This window comes from Trematomus bernacchii, unplaced genomic scaffold, assembly GCF_902827165.1.
Source record: "Trematomus bernacchii unplaced genomic scaffold, fTreBer1.1, whole genome shotgun sequence".
Taxonomy (NCBI): domain Eukaryota; kingdom Metazoa; phylum Chordata; class Actinopteri; order Perciformes; family Nototheniidae; genus Trematomus; species Trematomus bernacchii.
Genome location: NW_022987582.1, coordinates 7,796,805 through 7,822,878, shown reverse-complemented (window position 1 = coordinate 7,822,878; position 26,074 = coordinate 7,796,805). Strand labels below are relative to the sequence as shown.

The following is a 26,074-nucleotide window of genomic DNA, read 5'->3' as shown; positions in this document are numbered from 1 at the left end:
TCGTGGCTCCGTTAGCATCCAGGACTAGCAGACTGTTTGGGGAACACCGTGTGGAGGAAGGCGTCCTGCGCACTGTAGGCAGAAATATATCAGCGACTTCAAATATCCCCAGCTAATCCTTTAGCTAACCATTATCCCTCCATGCTGTTCGAGAAACGGAGATAACGATAATAACATTGCACTGCCACCTGAATTAGCCACCGTGCAATACTGATAAGGTAAACTGCGTTTTGCGTGAGGGGTCCAACGTTACGTTTTAGGCATAACCCGTTTTATGTTCGGAATGTTAAAAATATAGCTGTAACCCCGACCAACGTGACTTCTTGCAAGAATGAGGTTACCGAGTAAGAGACGATGTGCGATAGAAGAAGATGGAAAGAAGATGGACCAAGCTCCACCGTTCAGAAACCCTTTTGTGCACGTCTTGAAATTCTCCCCTCTGGAAAAGGCAAAGGTAAAATTATGTTTGCACGAAAATGCTTTTCTCTAGTCCTTGTATGTTAACATGTGGCTTTGGTAGTTTGTAGAACACAGTGGAGAGGCTGTCACCATCATTTAACTTGGTTTGTCCTGATTGCATGTACTCAGCTGAGCTCGTATTAGTCAGCTAGCCAGCTAACAGTACTAACAGTAGCCACATACATGTTGCTTTCACTCTCCTGTCTTGTTTGTTTGCTGCTTTGCTTTGATGTTGCCGAAAAGGGATGGGAGTCTTGTTTTTTTCTTTTACGTTTAGCTGCAGCAGCTGCTTGTATTTCACATAAGTATTTATACACCATGAAGATCAACACAGTCTCCATCCAGGAATGTGCTAACAACCCACTGGAATGAAATACAGAATTTGAGTATGGCCGCCTGTGGAGAATGGGCCTAGCTTGTTGCTCTTTAACTGTTATCATGTGCAGCTATACGAACATGCTGTGTTGTAGCTTCAACCTTTTTTTTATGTGCCATTTATTGTAAACACGGGGACCTTGTGTTGTTTCCATTGCATCTTTTCATGTTTTAATGGTTATCACTGTGCGTCCCACTTAACCACCAAAGAACAAGTGTGAATGTTGAGAATGGGATAAAAAAATGACAGTCATTCATGTCCCCCTCATCTATGACTTGTACATTCCCTGGTAAAGGTTCACACGTTTTGTCATTAGTCATATGATCACCATTTTGCAACATAGAGCAGATATTCAGCCCAGTCATCGGTGTTGATAATCAGATTTTAAGCTTTCTGCAAAAGGTGATATGGTGCAGGATACTACAAGCTTCCAGACACTGATTTCAATATTTTTGAGCTCAATTGCTATAAAAGTGTTTAATTGGAATTAGGGCTGCACGATATTGGAAAAAACTGACATTGCGATTTTTTTTCCCCCTGCGATATATATTGCGATATGAAAACAGAGGAATTGAAGAAAAGACAGTTTTTTTTCCCCACAAACCATCCTTTCTTGAACTTTAATGCTGTACAATTGGTATTTTTTTAACTATATTTAACCGGATGAAGGATTTTAGTCACGGACGTCTGGATCTTAAGTTATCGTGTTTGAATGAATTTGCCTACTTAATATCGCAAGTCCTAAAAAGAAAATTACAAAAAAAAATGTAATCGCACGTCCACGCGATGTGAATATCGCGCATGCGCATAACGCGATTATCGCCACGACACGATATATCGTGCAGCCCTAATTGGAATGCAGCCTGTAGAGATATAACAACACAGCGATTAAAATAAAAAGGCTACTTTATCTAATTGAAATTGCCAACTTGAAAGTTACAATTGTCTTTCGTGACCACATTGCAACATTTCCCCTTATGTACAGAATAGATGAAATGTGTGTTTGTGTTGTCTATCCACAAGCCATGGTTTAGCATTGAGTAATATAACCTGGTTCAGTGAGACATAGATTTGTACAGCAATAGAGCTACAGACCATGGCCATATGTTGTTTCCATGGGCTCTGTCCCTGTTAATCAATATATACTAGGCATTCTTCTTATCATGTCAGAGTATGTGGAATACCTCCTTTAGGGAAAAGGAAACCAAAAAGTCAGATGCATTCTTAGATATGACTTAGTGCACTTGTATCACCTATAGATCTTAAATAAATAAACAAAAGTATGAAATCAGATCTCCAAAATCAGATTTCCTTCTCTTTGTAGAGCTTCCAATACAAAACAAATTGAAAGCAGCTTTTCAAATTGGCAGTTGTATTGATGTCCCTCAGTGTGTGTCTTGTATTTGTTGTAAGTACAACAACAGAAAAGCACAGTCATTTATTGTATATCACCAAGCAAAATGCTTATCACATAGATCAGGCAAGTACATGGGGTTTAGTGGGAAGTATTGGAACACATCTGTGAGGTATTTTCAATAGAAAGGTCAAGTCCAATGGGAGAGCTTGAGTTTTATGAATGGCAGCACTGGAATAGAAGTTATAACCGAGAATCGTGTTACGGGTAATAGTCACCTGGGGAGGCTCACACACATTACTTTCCTTCTGGCTGTTTTGACAGAGACTGGAAGGAAAAAGGTAGAATGTCAGGTTGATCAAAAACAAATAAATAAGCAGGCTTTCATCTGTAAGACTTGTATAAGAAAATCAAGGAAGTTATAAACAGAGCAATACAGCAAAAAAGCTTTCCTGCAGTACGTATGTATGTTGCAACTTTACTTCAAAGACTCAAACACTAAGTGCAGAAGCAAAGCAGGTCATGGGTGATAATGAGTATCCTAGTTCTTCTGATGTAAATGAGAACTTATATTTGAACACTTTGCGCTGGTCTTGCTTTCACATCCGCAGCAACATGAGGAAGAAAAAATGTGAACCAAAACACTGAAAACCAGAACAAATAGTGATAGTTCTGTCTCTGGTTGACGAGCCGACTGTATTAACATTCAGGTAAATGTGTTACCAATTTGTGTTTATGATTTGTTGTGCATGGCTGGAAGCCAATAGCGAACCAGGTTAAAGTTCAATGACGGGTATAAATAAAGCCACGCCTCCAATGGGAGTGTTCGTTGAATGAAATGCCACTGTCTCGGATGCTTCGTTATTCCTCCGCTTATTTGGATGCTAAACAGCAATGAACGTAAAGCTTACTCTGTTAACAGGTTATGGGCCCAGAGACACCCAAATAAGTATTTCCGGCGTTTGTCCACCGATGGAAAGTCGCAACGTAACACGTGTAGTGGATTAGCAAGCTAAGCTAACGCCATGAGCAGGTTGGCCGCAGGTTCCAGTAGCCGCTGGTCTCGGCTAGTGTTTGACGGGGATGAAAAGAACTATGAACTGTGGGAGACTAAATTATTGGGCCATCTTCGCTTACAGGGACTGAGGAATACTATTTTAAGGAGGCCTACGGACATAATCGAGGAAGATGAAGAGGTGGACGATGAAGGGAAAAATTAAGAGGCTTATGCAGAGCTTATCCAATTTCTGGATGACAAATGTTTGTCCCTTGTAATGAGGGAGGTGGCGGATAATGGTCGGCAGGCATTGAAGTTTTTAAGAGACTATTATGCTGGCACAGGTAAGCCACGTATTATCAGCCTATACACTGAACTGACTCCTTAAAGAAAGCCTTTGCACTTTTCCAGTCGATGGAGTCCATGATGTTAGAGCGAGACGCTGGAGAAGTGCTCCTGGATACCCATAAAGTAAACGAGCAGTTGTTGAACGGGACGATGAGCGACGAGAAAAAGTTGAACGGGACGATGAGTGACGAGGAAAAGTTGAACGGGACGATGAGCGACGAGGAAAAGTTGAACGGGACGGTGAACGACGAGGAAAAGTTGAACGGGACGATGAGCGACGAGGAAAAGTTGAACGGAACGATGAGCGACGAGGAAAGGTTGAACGGGACGATGAGCGACGAGGAAAAGTTTGGGTCGGTGTGCTATGCCTATAAGCAAGACAAAAAGAAACTGGACTCAAGGTGTGAAAAAGGAATTTTTGTTGGATATGACAAAAATAGTCCAGCATACATGGTCTATTTCCCTCACAGTGGAAAAGTGCAAAAATCTAGACTTGTGAAGTTTGTGACCAAGACCAATGCAGAAAGAGAAACACAAACAAAAACCGTCTCTGATGATGACTTTGAGGTACAGAACAAATCTGGCAAAATCAAGCGCGATACTAACGTTAGTCCAGTATCTATACCTGTGGTAACAGAGACAGAAGACGACAACAGTGAGCTTAGGCGTTATCCTTCAAGAGTGAGGAAGAAGCCAGCTTACTTATGTGACAGTGTATGTGGTAAGGAAAGTGAGGATCAGCTACTGACAAATATTGACTATTGTTATAGATTAATGTGCAATATCCCTTTAACATTTAGGGAAGCTGTAACTTCATCTGAGTCAAAACAATGGGTTATTGCAATGGATGAGGAAATGCAATCACTAAAAGAAAATGACACATTTATCCTGACCAACTTACCTCAAGGTGAGAAAGCAGTGGGGGGTAAATGGGTGTATATCAAAACCAATGTTGATGGGTCCGAAAGATACAAGGCACGATATGTAGCCAAGGGATAGAGTCAGAAGAGGGGTGAAAACTATGATGAGACATTTTCACCTACCGCTAACCTCACCAGTATCAGAGTATTAATGCAAAAAGCAGCACAGGAAAATCTGATTTGACACCAAATGGATGTTAAAACTGCTTACCTACATGCACCAATAGACTGCATTGAATTGAAAGTTGTTAAAAAGATGCTCACAGCTAAATTCAGGATGAAAGACTTGGCATTGATTTTGATCAAACTGATTCATGTGTAAAGATGTCACAGAAGAAATATGTGAACAAAATACTTGAAAGGTTTAACATTCAGGATTGTGTAAACCAAGAGCGACACCTTGTGAGCAAAAACTGAACTACTTAGATGATGCTGTACCGATGAAGGATGTTAGAATGTACAGAGAGGCAGTAGGTAGCCTGATCTACCTGGCTATGTGCACAAGACCTGATTTGAGTTTTGTTGTCAGTAAACTGTCCCAGTATTTTTCTGAGCCGACAGAAGAGCAATGGACTACTGTAAAACATGTACTGAGATATTTGAAAGGTACAATCGACAGGGAACTGTGTTACCGGAAATGTAAGAGTGAAAAACTGGGCTTACAAGTAGGGGTGCAACAACTAATCGACTTAATCGGTTAAAATCGATGACCAAATTAGTTGCCAACTAATTCAGTCGTCGATTCGTTGGTGACGTCATCACGTGTGTTTTACGCGCCGTTAAGCTCCAACGTTATCGGTCTTTTTATCGGTACTGGAGACATTTAAAAAATATATGTCATATGTATTATTGCTACATAAACATTATATCACAGTCTTAGTGTCGCCAACTCGTTTCTAATATGCAAAAAGACAAAGAAATGCGTCAATAGCCGCGTTCACACCAAGTACTTTGCCGTACTCAGTGCCGGCACTCAGTGCCCCGGCACTTATTACCCCAGGGCACTTAGTACCCCAGGGCACTTAGTACAGATCGCGTTCACACCGGAATAAATTCCCTGAGGCAAGATTACGCAAATGAGCCGCTGACGTCACTTCATCTTCTTCTGCTTTGGGTTTAGTGACAGGCCGCAAACAACTTCACGGCGTATACTGCCACCCGGAGTTGGGGACTGGCTTCAGTAGAAGCTGCTGGGACTCCCAGCAGCTTCTACTGAAGCCTTCCGAGTAAATCACCAGAACGCCGACACCTCCTCATCTCCACCGCTCCCATGTTTTATTTTGTGTTGCCATAAGTTAGTCTCTCTGCATTTGTGCGCTGGGCTAATGCTAATAATGCTAATGCGAGGATAATAAAATGGCGGCTCTACAAAACATTTCAGAGTTGTACGGGGCGTGGTTTTGCAATTCGCCCAGCCAATCAGAACTGGGCCACTTTTTTCCCCCAGGAAAGTACCATCTCTCAGCAGGCACTAAAAATGGGGGTAAAAGTTCCCGGGATTAAGTGCTCTTTTTGGTGTGAACGCGACATAAGGGGTACTAACGGAACTAAACGCGAAAAGTATGGTGAAAAGTACTCCGGTGTGAACGCGCCTTATGGTGTATTTTTGATATTTCCAATCGAGACAAGATCTCTCTCTCCCCCGTCTGTGTGCGAGGGGGCGGGGCAGTTTACACACACGCGGCTGCTACATGCATGCAACACACGGCGGGGATGGCGGAGAGAAGCGCTCCAAGGTGTGGTTAAATGTTACCCGTCTTGAGGTGGACAATGCTCGTTGCCAATAGTGCAATAAGAGTTTAGCATGTAAGGGCGGTAACACGAGCAATACTATGGACGTGCTCGTGAACTGTCAACGGGGGGGGGGGGGGGGTACACTGCGGACCTCTGTGTCGCCTGTCAGCTCAACATGATGCCGTTTAAACAATATAATAATAAAGGGCGGTGCCGGCAGTCAGCGAACCGATCCGGCATTTCTGCGCAACTGTCACTCAAATGCGGGACATAGTCTCAATTTGTGTGACGCGTGCTGCCCCTCACACACACACACGCTTCAAATCAAGTTGCATAAATGCTTGAGCTACGTTTTTATTATAATTACTGTGAAATCTGCCTATTATGTTTTTGTCATTATTACAACAAATACACACTTGCAACTGATAACACTGGCAATGATTTTATATTTATTAGACTAAAAAAAAAAAATTATGCTTCAAATAAGTGGGGGTACGGCGTACCCCCGCGTCCAACGCCCACTACACCACTGGCTGGAAGCCAATAGCGAACCAGGTTAAAGTTCAATGACGGGTATAAATAAAGCCATGCCTCCAATGGTTGAATGAAATGCCACTGTCTCGGATGCTTCGTTATTCCTCCGCTTATTTGGATGCTAAACAGCAATGAACGTAAAGCTTACTCTGTTAACAGACAGAACCCTTTTGTTTGAAGAGAAAATAGGGATTGTTTAGTTGAATGAGCCTCTTGTCTATTTCAAAGTTACGGTGCAGACTGTCACCGAATTGCTTGAGGTGACTCAGGATTGTTACAACTAGGCCTGTCACGATAATAAATGTTGTTGGACGATAAGTTTTACCGGAAATTATTGCGATAAACGATAATATTGTCGGCACCGTTGTAAGACCATTTTAGACCACTGACATAATGATAATATATAATAATAATTCAAGTACATTCTTTCAAACAGAACTTTTCTATTGAACTTTCAACATTGCAAATTAAATTTGAAATAATATTCAAATATATAAATTATATATAATAAATAAACAAATAAATTAAATTATAAAAAATTAAATCACACACAACCAAAACAATAATGTGTATATATGTGTGTATATGTACATATATATATATATATATATGTATGTATGTATGTATGTATGTATGTATGTATGTATGTATGTATGTATGTGTGTATGTGTATGTGTGTATGTGTATGTGTATGTGTATGTGTATGTGTATGTGTATGTGTATGTGTATGTGTGTGTGTGTGTGTGTGTGTGTGTGTGTGTGTGTGTGTGTGTGTGTGTGTGTGTGTGGTGTTGTGTGTGTTGTGTGTGTGTGTGTGTGTGTGTGTGTGTGTGGTGTGTGTGTGTGTGTGGTGTGTGTGTGTGTGTGTGTGTGTGTGTGTGTGTGTGTGTGTTGTGTGTGTGTAGCTGTGTGTGTGTGTGTGTGTGTGTGTGTGTGTGTGTGTGTGTGTGTGTGTGTGTGTGTGTGTGTGTGTGTGTGTGTGTGTGTGTGTGTGTGTGTGTGTGTGGTGTGTTGTGTGTGTGTGTGTGTGTGTGTGTGTGTGTGGTGTGTGTGTGTGTGTGTGTGTGTGTATATAGTCTCACAAGCAAAAAAAACCCTCAACAGGCCATATCCAAATCTGTATCAATCAAACAATGAACACCAACATGTTTGCATTGTCGGGCAAATTAATCTTTGATTGTAAACTGTCGGGAAGGTGGGGGCTCTCCATCTCCAGCTGCCTTGCTCCCAGCTGGGAAAACGGAATGAGGTGGTTGTGTTTCAGGTGCAGTTTAAGGTTGATCGTATTGCTAGCTTTTGTTGCTACCTTTTTAAAACAAAGTCACACGTTGTCTCCTGCTTGTCTCTATATTATTCATTTGGCTGCTACACTGCTGCACGCGGACTGTCCTGACCTGGCTGTGTGTGAGCCCTGGCCGGCAGACACAGCACGCCTGGCTAAAATGCTGGTCACTCATCCTTATGTAAACAAACACACATGTAAACGGCAATTTATCGAGTTCAGAAAAGTTATCGAGTTCATTTTTATTTATCGTACGATAAGTCAATTAATTGCTTATCGCAACAGGCCTAGTTACAACGGTGTAAGAATGAATGTAATGAAACCGATGCATTGAAGGTTACTTTTGTGAATGTCGTGAACGGTTGGCCGCAATAATAGCTTTTTTCTACCTTCTTTCTTTTTTTAAACAAAGCAGTTTGGCCAAGTTACTTACACACTATACTTGAATAAAAAACACACTTCCTTGCTAACCTGTTACTTTTAGTTATTTTTGTGATAGTAGCTTGCTCTCCAGTTGACCCAAATCTTGGAGTAACTGTTCAAACGTGTATATTCTCATTAGTAGGCTATACTGTAATTCAGGAGCATGACCTTTCAATCCATATAAAGATGTGCTTGCAGTTTTTCACCTTAATGAGCTAATTAATTGATCTACCGAGTTGATAGGCATAGACATAATGTGAGAACACATTTCTGTGTTTTTGTTATTGTTTTTAGGTGTATCAGCAAACATTAGAGTCCTAATCTAGCCTTGTAGCCTAAACGTTGGTAACGTGTCAGAGGGCAAGATGCTAGTGTTAAAGTTGATTTAATTCCCAGTTTAGGTTAGATGGGCCTAATTGACATTCCTTTTGTGAATGTATTGAAGAATGATCCCATAAAGACCTAAATCTGTTTTGATCCTGCCAATGCAGCACTGAGTCAATAGCTTATTCCCACACTATTTAAAGCAGTACCCAGTTGAATAAAGATTCTTAAGTTATTCTTATAAGGTAAGTTAAGGAAATAAGGAAATTGTAAATTGCAACACACATTCCAAACTTAGCTCTTTACCAAACTGAAACACATTGGTATCAATCATTTTAAAGTTGCCAAAAATGACGGAACACGAAAGAAATATTTTCAATTGTTTAATGGGAATTGATCATTTGTACATTACAAAGGTAGGTTCATATTGTACGGAAATCAAATGTCTAGCAGGCGATAAAAGCGCACAAGTAATGTCAACGACTCCACACACTGTTCTTGAGGTAAACCTAAGCCTCTGTTCAGATGACTTTTTGTACTCTAAAAACATCACCAATGACAGAAGCCAGTGGCATGGAAGGGAAGTGCTGTAGCTACTGTGGGACAGCAGGGAGAGGCAGCTGAGCTGTGTCGAGTGCTCCAAATCCAGTGCCAGTTCGTTGGACAACAAATAAACTGATTGCCAGTTAAATCTATAATCTCACAGCAGCTACTCATCAGTCAGTGTGTCCATCGGGTTGCTCCTGCCCCGAATATTTTTGGAACAACTTTTTTCTCTTCGACTGAGCCATTATACACTTATTTGGGGTTTATAAGTTGTTGATGAAGATTAATTTGCAACACCTAACCAATTTCAAGGAATTACCTAAATAAAAACACATCACAATGAGGAAACCTAAGTATTCAACGAAATACCCTAAGGTCATGACTTGAGGTGAATTTGCGCAAACCTTTTTCTTCTAAGGGAAGTTACTTTTGAAGGGAACTCTTACATTACGAGGTCTTATGCCACCTGCTACAGCATGCCTGTGCATTGTCATTTGTGGCCAACTTACATGTTCCTCATAAGAGTAGTCATACATATTCATCGACATAATTGTAAGGTGCAGTTAGACAAATTGGGGAATGTTTTCTGCATTGTTCTTTCTCAGTGATAGACGTTTTACAAAGTTTCTCACATGTTTATTGTGGTAATATACAACCATGACCACACAGAACAACCCTACCAATGTTTTAAATACTAAAGAAAGTGCTGCAGCTTCTCACTAAACTTAAAAACCCTCCAATGAGGAAATTGTTCAGTCTTGTAAAACTAGAAACTCATTGGCATTTCCTTACTACCAATTAACAGTTACAATTATAGCTTTTTACAACAGCTTCCTACTGTTGATTTAGATAAGAAAAAACAATGAAATCTGATGGAAAGCATGGTTGTTTGTCATTGGAAAAACATTCCCTTTTTAGTTTGATGATGCACTCAGAATAAAGACTACAACACCTATGGATTTGGATGGGGGTGAATACACATATGCTTGCTTTCACAAACACACAGGGTCTACTCTCTTCTGAATAATAATGAATACAAATGCAGATGGGTTTCAACCTTGCAGGGCCTTCTTCATCCGTGCAGAAATAATAACAACAGACTGGTAACATCTGGTTCACTTTTTTTGCATTTGCTGGTTTGTAAGTCATATCTGCTAATGGCTTTTTTGCGTTTTTCCTTTTTTTATACTATTGTATTTTTATACCAAAAAGCCTTAGTTAAATGTGTACATTTAGAATGTGATTTTTTGCAATTAAAATACAATTCCCAAGTTGCATGAGAACAGTTGATTGTTTATTTCCTTTCACAATTGCTTTTAAGATGCTCTTTAGTACAATGCCTGCATTCACTCAAACTCCTAAAAAACCTCTCTGGTTTTATAGCATTGCCTTCATTTTAATTATTTTTGACATTCATGCATTCTCATGCTTTAGGTCTCAATAAATATTTAAACAAATGCATTATACAGTGGCTCTCAAGCATTTAAGGCAAGGCCAATTTTATTATAGGAAAAAAATACTTGTTTGTCAGTTGTGCAAAAGTGTGTAAGGCAAGGCAAGTTTATTTATACAGCACCTTTCAGCACACGGCAACCCAAAGTGCTTTACAAAATGAAATCAAATACATTTAAGAACAAATACAGTGGAAGCACATTATAAAAAGGCATTTAAAAACAGGCATTTAAAAAGCAAAGATAATAACATCAACACAACAGGTATAAAATACATGGATAAAAAGCCATACAGCAGTTTGAGTGCAGTACTTCATTTGTATAAAAAGAGTCATAAGTGTGCTTGACATAATGTATAATGTATCTTAAGAGGATCTTGGAAAAGTAACAGTCTGGAGGACTATGAACAAGTAAACTAAGGTGTTGTGTCACTGTGGGAGGATCAGTGTGTAATGTCAGTAGACAGTATAAGAAAGTAGCTAATACCATCATGATCTATACATGGTTGTTTCCCGTTCCAACAGCGGTGTGTGTTTTTAGGAAAGAATAAATGTGTTAAGATCAACTACTGTCAAAAATGTGTTAATTGCCTATTGTCAGTAGTTCAACAAGCCATATTTAGATTGACTGATTTAGATTGACCATGCTGACAGACAAACACTCTCCCTGGACCAGATAGTGCAGATAGGCCTCATGCCCTTCAGTAGCGCTTTTTATCAAGACAAATATTGACAGAAGATAAGTGCTGCTATCAGGGAGTCATAAAAAGCTGTAAAAACAGTCACCATTCGAACCAAACTGAACAAGCTTTTACGGAGCTTTGAATACATGAAGAGGCTTTCTTCCGAGTAGCATTTATATGATTAGGATTTATAAATAAAAGGTTTATATTGTGAGCTTAGGGCAGACAAACCTAGCTATTTAAATGGTCCAAAACAGGCCATGCTGCCGGCCTGCTGCCGTCTGTACTGCAGAGGACATGCACATACAGGAAAAAGCTGCAGAAGCCAACACCGCCAGAAGTGCTAATACTTTGTTGTGCTTTGCATAAAACAAAGCAATCGTTGTTTTCTGATGAGCTTTTTCAATTTATTCAGAAGATGCAATAAAGTCAGCTGTTCTTGCATTTTCCCTGCGATCAAAAAAGAGTCATGTCAAGTTTTAGGGTACTTTCATAGTCATTTTTGGCTTAATACTGCATAGATTAAATTGATCCGAGATGACATGAAGAAAGATCTACTTTGAGGTGTGTTTTGTTTAACCCTTTCCCTTTTCTCTTTTCTTCAATCTCTCCCAGATTGCATTAATGACAGTCACACTGTTCCCCATCCGTCTACTCATAGCTGCATTCATGATGCTGCTGGCTTGGCCTTTTGCCTTCCTGGCCTCATTAGGGCGCTCGGAGACCACCGTCGAACCCCAGTGCCTCTGGAGGAGGTGGGTGCTTTGTCTTGTATTTGTCTTAAAAACAAGTTGTATAGCAGCAACTGTAGAATGCTATTAGCATTAGGCCACCAGTGATGGTTAAAGTAGGAATAAATGGCTCCAAAATTGTACTTTTTCTGAATCCAAACAGTAAGACTATATCATAGGATTTCCTTTCTTTTGTGAAATGGGCCATCTATTGATACATTTTCAGGAATTCATTCATTCTAACCTGTGTTTATACAAATGCAACTATAAAAAGGAAGCCGAAATGTCTGGCATGTCGCAATTTAGAGTTTTATGTTAAAAAGAAAAAATCTCCAAAACCATGTTACCTTTCAGTTTATTTTAAGTAATTCTTGAGCTTTAATAGTTTAGATCAGCGGTTTTCAAAGTGTGAGGCGCGCCTCCCCTGGGGGGCGCCAGAGAGCTTCAGGGGAGGCGCAGCTTGAGAAAAAGAACAACGAGAAAAAGACGAGTAAAGTGACACTTGCACACTTTTGGCTGTCTGTGGAGACCGAGTTCCCCCACCTCGCCAAAAAGGCTGTAAAAGTGCTCATTCCCTTCACCTCCACCTACCTGTGTGAGTGCGGGTTTTCCACATTGACTTTGATCAAAAGTAAGTGCCGGTCAAGGCTGCAGCCAGAGGATGATCTGCGTTTATTCCTGTGTGCATCAGAGACGCAGACTCATTGTTCCCACTAAAGTAGGGGTGAGTGTAATAAGGAGGCAAAGTTAACGTTCAGTGTGTTGCCGGGAACATATAAGGATTTATCCACGATGTTTTAAATGTAAAAAATGTTTAAAAAATATGTGTTGAGAACACCGTGCGAAAATATACGTCGTGCTGCAGCTAGATTTGCCTGTCCTCTGTAAGAAGGTGTCGGCGACTGACATGCAAGGAAGAACGGCTGTCCACAGGCTGTTCCAACTTTAACAACTTTATTAACTTCCATGGTAGTGAATTGAACATGCTATTGTAATTGGGTGTGTGGTATATTTCCATGCACGCACACGCATGTTCCACAACACACTGAACAACACTCTTGTCCGATCGCTACCAGTGTCCTTGCGATCTTGTTATAAGTTGAGACCATTCGGGCTTATTCTAGAGGGGTGCAAGGAATAGTCCAAGTAGTGGGGGAGTTTTATACAACATGTTTAAAACATAAAGATAAAAATGTTTTAAAAAGTTATTGTTTAATGTTTTAAGGAGGTGACGCTACTCAGCCAATCAAATCGGTGCAGTCAGTGAGTCAGCACGATAGATTCAAACACACACACAGAGACGAGACAAGAGGAGAGAAACAGTCTTCATTTGATCTTACTGGACCTCTTTGAAATGCAATTGAATACCCCTGCATTATAGCAACAACAACAATAATAATAATAATAATAATAGCAATAATAATTGGGAGGGGGGGCGCCGCTGTTCTTATGTTCTCTGAGGGGAGGCTCACCTTCCCACACTTTGAAAACCCCTGGTTTAGATGTTCGACCCTTTGTCTCAGTCTTGTGCTCCATACTGTCACAGCTGATACAGGTCTCCACTTCGTGAAGAAAATAGCACCAGAAAGGTTAATGAATATGCGGTTGAATCATGTCATATAGATGACGCCTGTACTTTTTTGACGCCACATTTTTAGGTTCTCTAAAAGTTCCTCTTGGTGTGTAAACTGTTATTTCTGTATAGATTATCATTCAATTCTGTTGTTTTTACATTCGGTGCTATTCACTGATCCTATTTATTCAACATTTAATTTCTACCAAGCCATATTTTTCTATTTTAAATGTCTTTGGATACCTATCATACGGTCCCGGTCTGCAGTTTAATTGAAAGATGCCTCACACATGCATGATTTTGTTTTCAGAGTGGTGGACATAATTCTGAAGATCATCATGCGGGTCATGTGGTTTGTGGGGGGGTTCCATTGGATGACGGTGAAAGGGCGAAGGGCGTTGCCTGCAGAAGCACCCATCCTCACCCTGGCCCCCCACTCGTCCTACTTTGATGCCATCCCAGTCACCATGACAATGGCCTCCATCGTCATGAAGGCTGAGAGCAAGGACATACCTCTCTGGGGCAGTAAGTACCAAACGCATACCAGGATATATTAGTCTCATAGTTCTATCTGCCCTGTGCCCTGTGTTGTGATGTTCTACTTGGTAAAAGGCAGGTCACAACAGGATTCTGGGATCTTGCTTTAATGAAGAGATTGCCCAATCTACTTTTCCTTCTCTATAAGGGTTGAAGTCAAGAACAGCTTGGTTATATTCAAAGCAGTGGTTGTAAAGGAAATATGTTAACACAAGAATACACATGTCTTGCTGTAGTTTAGAAGCGTGGTTGCCACTGCAATTAAAGGCAGCTTGAGTTACTTTCTGTACACCACTGCTCAAGTATTCTCAAGTAGGCCTTGCTGAGGGACCGCCAGTACACACACTGTTTAGTGTAAGAACAGGTTGTACCTATACGTTCAGTTTCATTTGTAGTTCCAGTTCAGGGGCCTCATTTATAACGCCTTGCGTAGGATTGACGTAGGAAGGTTGCTTACGTAGTACAAAGCACAAAAATAGGTACATAAATTTTCCGCCATTTTCCGATTCACAAAACATTGCGTACCGGCGAGGGAAGTGCGTACGGCACTCCCTACGCCTGTTTCCCTTTATAAATCACAATCGACTCGTAACGCCCATATTTGCCTATACATAGTCAAAGAAACGCCCATTCATTCATTCATTTTGACTGACTGCATGAAGAAGATCGCAGGAAATTACGATAGAACAGCTAAAAAAGACATCTCACACCGTGTCAGATTTAGGTTATTGTGGGGAGGTCGAGATAAATCATATTGTTTGGTGGATGCAGTTTGAACCAGAGTAGCAGCATGGAGGTCGGATCGTCACCAAAATAAATAAATAAGTGGTCCGAAAAAAGTTAATGACAAAAAAAATACACATAACCTTCCTTAGGCAGTGTGTTTGTACCGGGGACAGGAGACCCCCCCTTGATGAGAAACTCTAAGAAATGATCGGGGAATCCCTCCGGAGTGGAGTCATGACGACTGGATCTGAATTATTTTTGTTGTATTTGGTGGTTTGTGTTCCAGCTGTCGATCAGCAACTATATATCCATAATCCACCTGTTAAAGGAAATACAACTAATGGATTGTGTTATATTAGCTGTACAATTTACCACATATGGTGTTCTTAGTTTCCATACCTCCTGTGTTTTACGAGCTACTTATCAAGTCTTGGCAAACGGCATAAAACACGATTAAACGTGATAGTATATAAAACCATGCTCGTATCTACAACCTATAGAAATGCAAAACGGCGTCAGTTTAGACGTAATTCTGTCCTCCTGCTTACCGCATCATTTATGAGAAAACATTTCATAACATTAACACAACATATTCGAGGTGGTTTTAAATAGCATATCCGTATTTATTTATTTCTCCAAGTTATGTTTTTGTGTGCACTGAGGAGTTTCAAACAGGCGTTTGTTTAATCATTTAAAGATTGGCTTTAATCAATGTTTGAAAATGAATTCTTCATATTTGATAAATGAGAGGTAACATTTTATTTATGGTATTATTTCCACATATTTCTCTCCATTCTTCCTTCTGCCAACGGTGTCGCAGTTTCTCGTCTCTCCCGTTTGTGTGCTTAGTGCGTACGCATGGGTTAGAGTTTGCGTGGAGGACAGCACATTTTCCCGTCAAGTTAGTATTTTATAAATCGCAAACATTGCGTAGAAACTGGCGTACGCCATTTTTTGAGCGTATATCCCTTTATAAATGAGGCCCCAGGCCTTTTTATGCCTCTGGCCCCCAGCCAGCAGGACATGCAGTAAAAGTACTAGGTGTGTGTTTTTTAAGCCTTTCTTTCTCCCCCCCTTCTCTGCCCACTAAATCAGTAATTAGCCACTTCCTGCGGAGTGAAGCTTGCCAAACAACTTAAGCCTTACTTGCCCGTATTTCAGGATTGAGAACACATGTTCTCGTAGACAAATTGGCATTACTATCAACTTGATGGATTCGAAGAAACCTTAGTAGCAACAATGGATATGTCTTATATTTTCATTGAACATTGTTTTTGTTTTTGTTTTTATTTTTCGGTAAAAAGGTTATCAACTAATGTGTCCCCTCAAATTAAGTTTGACTAGTCATGCTGGCCTGGCCAAACAAGTGGAGTCCAGAAAAAGCATTAAGACCTGATCAGCCACGGTGACGTGTGCAGAGTGTCTCAGGGTACCAGATAGAGACCTAATCCCTTCCTCTGGGCAGACAGCTCACAGTTGGAATCAAGTTGTTCTTCTAATGGCCTCACTCTTTTCTTTCCTCATCATATGTTGCCCACACATTAGTGTATATTCGGGCATATAGCGTGTTGTTTCTCTCTTAAGGTTGTGTCTCTGTCAGAGCTGTCTTGGGGTTTCTGATAAATGTTGTATTGTGGTGGACCGTGGACTTTAGTGTGATGTTTATTTTAACTATATTTTGTAAATAAGGTTGTTGCAATATTTTTTTTGTTAAATAGTCTGATCTGACTTTATTCAGGCACATACAGTTGCACATGATGAAACTTAAAGGTAGGGTAGGTAAGTTTGAGAAACCGGCTCGAGATACACTTTTTGTTATATTCCATGGAATGCTCTTAACATCCCAATAGCAATGAATATCTTAAGTGCTTTGACAAAAAATCCATAAAAAAATGTCATCTGTGGAAGCCGTAGTACTGTAAAAAGCACGACCAATCATTTTAGCCGGCCCGGCTAAAATAACTGGATGGCCTACCTGCCTGTCAGCCTTCCATCTGTGCACAAACTTATCTCGTGCCCTCATTGGTCATGTGCGCGTTCGTGTGTGTTGGAGGAGGGGCTCTATAAGGAAGTGGCAGATTTTCTCCGGTTGTGTATTTTCAAATTCTAGCGATCTCGAGACGGTTTCTCAAACTTACCTACCCTACCTTTAACTGTAATAAATATCACATTTTTGTAGTACCATAGTATCAATCATGATATTCTCAATGTGTAAAATAACCATCAAAACATTATACATTTTGAATAAGAGGAAGACATATCATCAGTATTCTAGCCAGCAGTTTCTTAAAACCCCATTGACCGCCCCTCAAACCTGATTGGATAAGAACCATTGTAACTTGGACTAGCTTGTTCCTGGCCTATAATCAGAGAGAAAGAGACCGGACATATCTTGCAGTATATTTCCTAATTTATATTTTTTGTTTTATGCTATATTATACATTTTTCATAATGACATTTGGCTTGGTAATACCACATCCAATACCCAGTAAAAAAAAAAAAAAAGTTACTAAACCAGGGAACAAAATTGCCATTATTAAACAGCCAAATGCTGGTAAAATATGCAAGGGGCCAGTAGATTTTCGTCAATCAATCAATCAATCAATCAATCAATCATTTGTCTCAGTGGACTTTTCAGTTTGTACAGAATATCAATATGACACCCTCTGTCCTTGGACCCTCACATCGGACAAGAAAAAACTTCCAAAGAAACCCCACAGAGGAGGGATCCCTCTCCCAGGACGGACAGACGTGCAATAGATGCCGTCTATTCACCCACAATCAGAAAGTGTGCACCCTGATTAAAACTGATAAGTTAACATTTGCTAACTCAATTTATCAGTTTTTACTCGACAGTAGTTTTTTGGTATCTATCCAGATCCCAAGCCTTTTATTCAACAGTGCTTTTCAGTTACAGAAATGTCACAAAAACACAGAGGAATGTTTCAGTACAGCCACATTCTTCATCTCTTCACTGTGCAGCTCTGTTGCTGAGTAATTTGGATTCAAGTGCTTTGTTTAAGGACATCATTAGAGTGGGGGTTGATGTGAAAAGGAGATATGCTCTCTTCCCTTCCTGGCTTTTCTTAGTGAAGTGTTTTTGCTTTTGAAATGATGTATCTGATCGTTCAAAAGTCATGATCATAATGCTAATTACATCATTTTTTACTGTTTAAGGCAATATATTGCTGCAGTAATCAGTCCTTAAGCTGAAAATGTTATCATTTTTCAGTCAATGAGTTTTTTTAATGGCTTTTTAGTTTGATGGCAGACATAAGGTCTGTGATTAAGGCAGTGAGAGATTGTCACTTGTGTTTTACAACAAAAAAGGTCAGCTTATAACCCACTTGTGAATTCTAAAGCTTGTACTTTTCTTACATTTGTTTGCTAACAAGTGGCTAAATTAGACTATAGTCATGTGACCATGGTATAGTTTATTATAAAACATTACCGTCTCACTTCTGGTGATTGCATTTATGCTTCAAAAATCTGAAAAAGGGAAATGGTGAAATACAATTGACTTTTCATTAGAGGATTAAAGGAACCAGGGCAAAGATAACTTCTGGCTTGGCCTACAAAAGTACGTCATCCCTGCGGCACAATATACATACACGGCATGTATTACCTTGTTAACTGGTCTGAGTTCTTGCAAATTGTGCATATTCCTGTTGGATCCAGCTGTCAGAGTTCCCCCCTCTCCTTCTACCTAATGCAGTAGATACCAATAATGCATAGAAACATTAGTTCATGTCAAATTAAATTACTTAATTAGCATCTGTTCTTTCTGCGTTCTTGTTTCCAGCTCTGATTAAGTTCATCAGACCGGTGTTTGTCTCACGGTCGGACCAGGACTCCAGAAAGAAGACTGTGGAGGAGATCAAACGCAGAGCCCACTCAGGGGGGGAATGGCCTCAGGTAAACAGAAATGTGATGCTTATACAGATAACATCACCTGATTTAAACAGGAGTACACTTAATTTGATTAATTTTTTTAGTGCAAGCTAATAAACATCGTTTTGTTTTGTAACATTTTGTTCAGGATGAGACCCCTGTTTTTTTTTTTTTTATTTGTGAACCATTCCTTCCTTCCTACAGATAATGATATTTCCAGAGGGAACATGCACAAATAGATCCTGCCTAATCACCTTCAAGCCAGGTAAAACGCTCCCATCATCATTTTATTAAGCTTTTCTCTTTTGATTATCCTTCAAAATGATGCTGCCATTTTGCTCACATGCAGTGACATTTCACATTTAACCTTGCGTGCAAATGTACTTATTACAATTAAAAAAAAATCTGCTGGAAGAACATCTTTGATAAACAGATAAAGCATAGAGATAAAATAAGGTTGGGCATTTGGCTGGATCGGTGGCTGATTTATTTGGCAGATATTTGAATATGCAAATGAATGCCTTTTTTAATTTCTGCATGGATTCCTTTGGTGTTTTTGATTCGTAAAAATGTCATTGAGTGCACCGACAAAACATGCAAATATTATTCAAATAATTGTGCTATTGTTCTTTAGCCAATTTATTTGTCTTGTTTACTCTTGCAGGGGCCTTCATCCCAGCTGTACCCGTGCAGCCTGTAGTGATTCGTTACCCCAATAAACTGGTAAGATAATTTGAACAAACATTCAATAAGATTTTAGTTTTCTACATAACAATTTAAGTTTCTATTTTGTATTGAAATGTTGTAAAATCAAACCAATAGGGGATCTATCATGAGTGACTCCCCAGCCATCTCCATATTCACAGCGATGTTAGTTGTGAAGGATTTTGCATGCGCCATATTTTGTGTGTGAATGTGTGTGTTTTTATGTGTGTGTATACTATGCCTGGCACCTCACCAGAGTCTCACTCAGTGGGTAGGTAAAGATATTGCCGGTCACCTGGTGGGTAGAAGGATATTGCAGTTATATATAGTATCCATGAAGGAGAAAATGTTCTGAGTAATGCAGAAAGATGTGCAAACTCAGCAGAATCCTATACGGTACTGTGAGATCCTCCACCGGTCAACACTTGTTGTCGTGGTCACATTGTTTGATTTTAAATACAGGGATAACGCTGACACTGTTTTAAAAGGTAAAGAAGAGAACACATACAGTGTCTATTGGTTAATAGGCTGAATCTTACATTTAAAACGAACACAACAAGAAACAAAAATAGTCAATATAAAAAGAAAAAACACAATCAGTGCTTCCATTCCCTGTGCCTACTCAACTGCAAAGCTCCCCAGATATCATGTGTCTGTGAAGGCTTTGTAATCCAGTCGTGTAGTAATTATGTGCATGCTGTGGGCATATGGGACTCATGTTGCCGCAGCAGCATACTTAAGTGAATGCATTATTTTGGTTTATTTATAAAACATTTACAACTGTTTATTTAATTTATGATTCAAATGTAATTCCCATTGTGCTTCCACAGCCTCTGGCAAGTATATTCTATATAGGTGATGATTTTATTGTGAAAGAATGAGTTTACCCCGCTCATGTTCTGGATGCTCAGATCAGACTAACTAAACTCATTTGCGTCTCGTATGAATGATGGACTCTTTCTTCAGGAGAGGCCTACTGGACCGACAAAGAGTCTGATTTAGTTGACGTCGTTTACATCTGGGTTATGAGAAGAACTCAGTGATGCGCACACAGAGTTTCTTCCTGATAGCCTGACTGGGAATCTGGCTAATCATGGTGTGACTCAGAAGGCAAATAAAGGCATATCTCTTGTTATAGGGCTTGTTGTTAGTGAGGCTGTGGTAATGCACGCAGGACATTGTGAGATGGAACTGTTTTAGGCTGTTATAAATGCAGCTAACATGTTCTATTAAGGGTGCTATTGCTATATGGTCTGCAATATCTGAGGTCAGTTGCAGAAATCACAAATGTAGTTGCAACATTTGAGTGGTGCCAGTCCTGACTCTGTGGTTAGGCTTTTGAAATAAATGAGTCACAAGATTGATACATATCTGAAATATGTAACTTATTTTCTTGCTAAGTCAGTGTGTTTGAATGCACCTTAGTAACTACAGTATGCCTGCATTACTGTTAGTAAACCTGTGCACTTAGCAATGACTAACGAGACACACTTGTGCTTAAAAATCATTTCTTTACTCTTAGAAATATGCCAAAACTGGTATATATTTGTATGTAGAAGGGGCAAACTGATCTTATCATGATTTAAGCATGGTGATTTCCTGCCTTAACCTCATTACGCTTAATCTGGTTTTTGGTGGGCAAATGAGCATGAACTGTTTCTTAGCAGGAACAGCTGCAGGAAGAAATAAACAGTTCATAAGAAAAGCATTCTTGAAATATTAAAATGAATATTTACTTCCCACTGATGTTTACACTTCATGTTCTTTCCAGGACTCGATCACATGGACGTGGCAAGGGCCTGGAGCGTAAGTACACAATTTCTTATTTCATATAAAGTGTGCTTCGGTATATTTGCTTGCTGTTAAAATGTACAATGTGCTGTCTTTTTTAACTCTTTTTAAATGAATCATAAATATATAATAAAATAAATGATAATAAGACTGGAGGTTGATGATGATAATTAAGTTGTATAAATCCTCCAACATCTGGGTTAGGGTTACACTGTACAGAAAGATAATTATTCTGACCTAAAAAAAAATACATATTGAATAAAGTAATTTAACAGTGTCTCTGAAAAAGATTAGCGTAATAGTTTTTCTTATGAACATAATTGCAAGGTTCGTCAAGGTTGTCATTCTACAACTCAAGTGCAGGATACTATTTTTGAACTGAACATTGTGGTCTGAACCAGAATCTCCTCACTGAGATCTCAAATAGACTGGAAGCAGATTAGTTCTGGCTGGAGGAGAAACACTGCCCTTGTTATCTGTCCCTGTAGCATCCTCAGAATATATGTCTGTAGAATAATGTGTCTGTATCACGTTTCGGTGTGGGTTCCATCATTATGCTGGCTCTGTGAATGCATCTGGCTGTGTGCCCGGCTCGGAGGAGCACAGCTATACATTATTGGAATAAATCTCTGAAAGACACACACGAACTCTAACATTATGCAGTCAGACTATAAAGTTATATTTCATTTCAATCCTGTCATAGAAGGTTTAAGAGTAATACTACATTTACATATATATATTCATACCAAAGTTGAGCTTGTGTGCATTTCCCTAAGCTTTGACAAGCGTACTTTTAAAAAAAAAACTGTCTGTCCAAACACTGGCTTTTTGGTTTTGAAAAGTAATGATTTAACAATGTGAACAATTTAGAAAAACTGTTGAAGTGAGCAATTTCTGAGAGAAAAAAGTGTTGTCTTTTGAACACACCGTAAAGTCTTTGTCAGACCCTTTTTGCCATGGACATGGACACCAATCACATGTCTTTGTTACTGCATTTGTTTACTGTTTTTGAACGTGTCCTTTTATCTTCACAGGTTTGAAATCTTATGGCTGACACTCTGCCAGTTGCACAACAGGTTTGTGGTCGAGGTAAGCTCCCCATACTGCATGTACATCTTGCCCTATTAAGTCATGATAATCCCTGCACTTGTAGTATTTCAACTTATTCTATGTGAAAGGAAGTTCATTTCTTCTCTCTGTCTCTCTGCAGTTCCTTCCCATTTACACACCATCAGAGGAGGAGAAAAAGAACCCTGCTCTCTATGCTATCAACGTGAGACGTGTCTTGGCAAAGTAAGTTAAATGTATTGTTCATATAATATGTGGCAGACGCTCCTTTTGAATGTACAAAGGGACAAGTTGAGGGGATAGGTGATAACTCTCCACAGTTATTTTTTAAATGTATAAACAACAAATACAATATACCTTTTGTATTGTCTAGAAGGGACAAAGAGCAATGCAACAAACAAGGAAGTGCCTGTGTTTGCTTTTGGGTCAACAACAATATTGTAATTCGACCAAGGAGAAGGATTGGCGAGAGTTTAACACAGGTCAATCGCTTTATGAAAATGTAAAAATAAATTGTTAAATTGAAACCTTCTATTTACATTTTGCATCCCTGATATTCCTGAGTATTGACGCTTTGTCTGCCTTGAATAACTCTCCTGCATTGAGTATAACAACTCCTGCAGTATTGTTTATTTAAACATTTAAACCATCGTATGCAGTGCTCACAGTTTACCTGTGTTATCATTCTCTCCCACACTCTGTGCTTCACTTCTTGAAGCTGGGGATGGGAAACAAAAGTCCTGCAGAAAAACTAAACACATTGTTCCAATCGTCAAAGTTGCCATATCAGTAACTAAGTTATCCTTTATGAGTCTTCACCAGAGTTCGTATTGATTTGTACATACTGATCACTGTCTCCTTGTTGCCTTGCTCAGAGCCCTGGGGGTTCCCATCACAGACTACTCATTTGAAGACTGCCAGCTGGCCATGGCAGAAGGCCAGCTGAGACTGCCAGTGGACACCTGCCTGCTGGAGTTTTCCAAGCTCGCCAGGAGACTGGGGTGAGTCTCTCAACCATTCCAATGTAATCCTCCCATCAAAGAGAACCAAGCCAGGGGCAAAAGGGTGAAACAAGGGCAAAGAACTCACCAAACACTGCAGGGATCCGGATTCAATATCTGGCAGTGGTTTGCTTTCCAGCGAATCAAACTGGCCTTGTGCACAGGTGGTGGAGTATGGGATTGTGTTCTTGTGGCTGTGCTGCTGACTTCCATTGGTTGGTCTTGTGCCTGCACAGTGTGTGATCTGGAGGGGGATAGTGTCCACACATGGCTTGGTTTATTGGTGCAACTCCTCTCTGGGAGGAGAAAGGAGAAACTGGCAGCACTAAGTCTTATGATGGAGTCCAATATTTGGCAGGGACATGGACTACGATTAGTGCAGATAAGAGAAAAAGGATAGAAAATGTTCATTATTTGGCAGAAATACGGCAGAATCTTAATTGAATGCAGTCCAAAAAAGGTAGAAATTGATGTGATACAACTCTATAATATGGTCTCTATGATTGTGTGTTTTCTATGACCCAGTTATTAATGACTGGAAATGTATCCCTCCTTGCTGCCCCAGGCTAAAACCCCGGAACACTGAGAAGGTTCTGCAGGATTATGGGAACAGAGCCAGGAAGCTGGAAGGTCAGAAGCTGGACTTGGACGACTTTGCTCAGTTCCTCGACGTGCCAGTTTCAGAGATGCTCCGAGACATGTTCTCTCTTTTTGATGAGGTAAAGACTGGAACTGTTTCACTCACAACCATGACAGCTCTAAAGGATAACTCATATTACGTAATACTCGCTTTCAATGGATAAAGCACTGCAATATAGCTACACTAAATGACAGGAGTTGTGATACATGTGCAGTAAGCATTTTGTGCTTCAGTTTAGTGCATGAATAAACTCCAAGCAGGCAGTTGACAAAGTGCTTCTATAAAAACACTGTAAAGACTGGAGGCTGCATTGAATACCAGATGCATATTTGAATCTAATCACAGCCCCTTGCTTTTCATTCGGGGATACATTTGCAGTATAGAACCCAAACAAACAATCATGTTTTTTATTGCAGCGATGTGTTCACGACCTAAACAACAATCACCCGCAGCTATTTCTGTGAAATAAATAAATGAGTAGCCTTGCTCACATCCTCTTGTCTTCATCTTTCGTAAAGCGTTGTTTTTCTCTCGTTTTTCCAGCATGAAGATAACTGCATGGATATCAGAGAATATGTGATAGCCTTATCTGTCATATGCAGACCCGCCAAAACTCTGGAAACGATGAAATTGGCCTTCAAGGTATGTTCAGTTTTCAAGCTTTACGCTTATCTAACCACCAGACAGAAAAAGAGTTCCCTGTGCCTGCTTAGGATCTCAATGAGACATGTGCTGTGTTAAAATGACGCTAACTGTTCTAATAAAGCAGTTCTAGCATACTGACACATGTTTAAACATAGTTTTCTCATTGTTCATGCTCAGATGTGTATTTCATTACATCGGATGTAATGTGCATTATCATAACAACCAATCTGTTGATAACCAAACAATTTGAGTAGTATTAAAGATTTATGATTTCTAAAAAGGGAAACCACTTAAAGAACAATTTCTCTGGCTCCTTATCTGACAACCAGTCAGAGTGCTGATAACAAGAGAGATAACACCTGCGTTTCTCCCCATTGTGTGTTGTGCAGATGTTTGAGGCAGAGGAGGACGGTGCCATCACAGAGATGGAGCTGGCAGTTATCCTGAAAACGGCTTTAGGAGTGACGCACCTCAGCGTGTCGCGTCTCTTCACTGCCATCGATCCCGAAGACACAGGGAAGATCACATTTGGTAAAAGATTTGATACAATTAAGTCAATAAGGTCATCTTTATTCATTTAGCTTTTTTTCACCCTCTTATGAGGAGCAGTAGATTCACAACCATGTCAGTCTGTCTCTGGGCATTTCTTAGGCCTTAGTCTCATGCTTTCTTTGCCTCTGGCGCCCTCCTGTGGTCTTTCACAGCGTTCAGTTATTATGCTCCAAATATCTGGAACAAACTACCAGAAACCTGCAGGTCCGCTGCAACTCTGACTACTTTTAAATCCAGGCTGAAGGCTTTTCTTTTTGCCGCTGCTTTTAATTGAACTATTCATATCTTAAACTGCACTGTAACTTTTATTCATGTATTTTTTCTTTTAATGTTTATTTTATTATCTTTGCTTTTTAATGACTGTTTTTAAATGCCATTTTCTTTATGTCTTTCATTTTTGTAAAGCACTTTGAATTGCCTTATGTTGAAAGGTGCTATATAAATAAACTTGCCTTGCCTTTCTACAGATAAGTTCAGATGCTTTGTGGAGCAGCACCCAGACATTTCAGAGGAGTACCTGTACGCAGAGAACGCAGGCCTCAGCAGCGGCTCCTGCCACGTTCACCACACAGAGTCCAGCCTGTCTTCCCGGAAGCTGCGAGGCACTGCCAACAAAAAAACAGCTAACGGTATCTGCCCTGACTTCAGCCCCAAAGACCATGACGGCACAATAGATGGACTTTTCAAGAAACACAACTAAAAGGGTTTAGAAAGTGGGAGAAAAACCAACACCTCTCCTGGTGAGAGGGTGTTGTGTAGTGGGGGGGGCAGAGGGTAGCTATGT

The 26,074-nt window shown here is 39.9% G+C and overlaps 1 protein-coding gene across 1 annotated transcript; it reads left to right on the top strand.

The window, feature by feature from the left end:
- On the top strand, positions 1–26,074 carry LOC117480671 (lysophosphatidylcholine acyltransferase 1). The gene is made up of 14 exons (XM_034128081.1): positions 1–454; positions 12,046–12,185; positions 14,045–14,259; positions 18,800–18,912; positions 19,093–19,153; positions 19,553–19,611; positions 21,365–21,399; positions 22,419–22,473; positions 22,595–22,677; positions 23,328–23,453; positions 24,019–24,172; positions 24,637–24,735; positions 25,128–25,269; positions 25,758–26,074. The coding sequence occupies exons 1-14, from the start codon at positions 332–334 to the stop codon at positions 25,988–25,990; spliced, it is 1,638 nt and encodes a 545-aa protein (XP_033983972.1). The 5' UTR covers positions 1–331; the 3' UTR covers positions 25,991–26,074.

Coding starts and splice junctions, on each gene's coding strand:
- LOC117480671 (XM_034128081.1), top strand. CDS start 332: ATGAGGTTACCGAGTAAGAGACGATGTGCGATAGAAGAAGATGGAAAG. Junction 21,400..22,418: donor ACGTGGCAAGGGCCTGGAGC/GTAAGTACACAA, acceptor TTATCTTCACAG/GTTTGAAATCTTATGGCTGA. Junction 22,678..23,327: donor GTGAGACGTGTCTTGGCAAA/GTAAGTTAAATG, acceptor TGCCTTGCTCAG/AGCCCTGGGGGTTCCCATCA.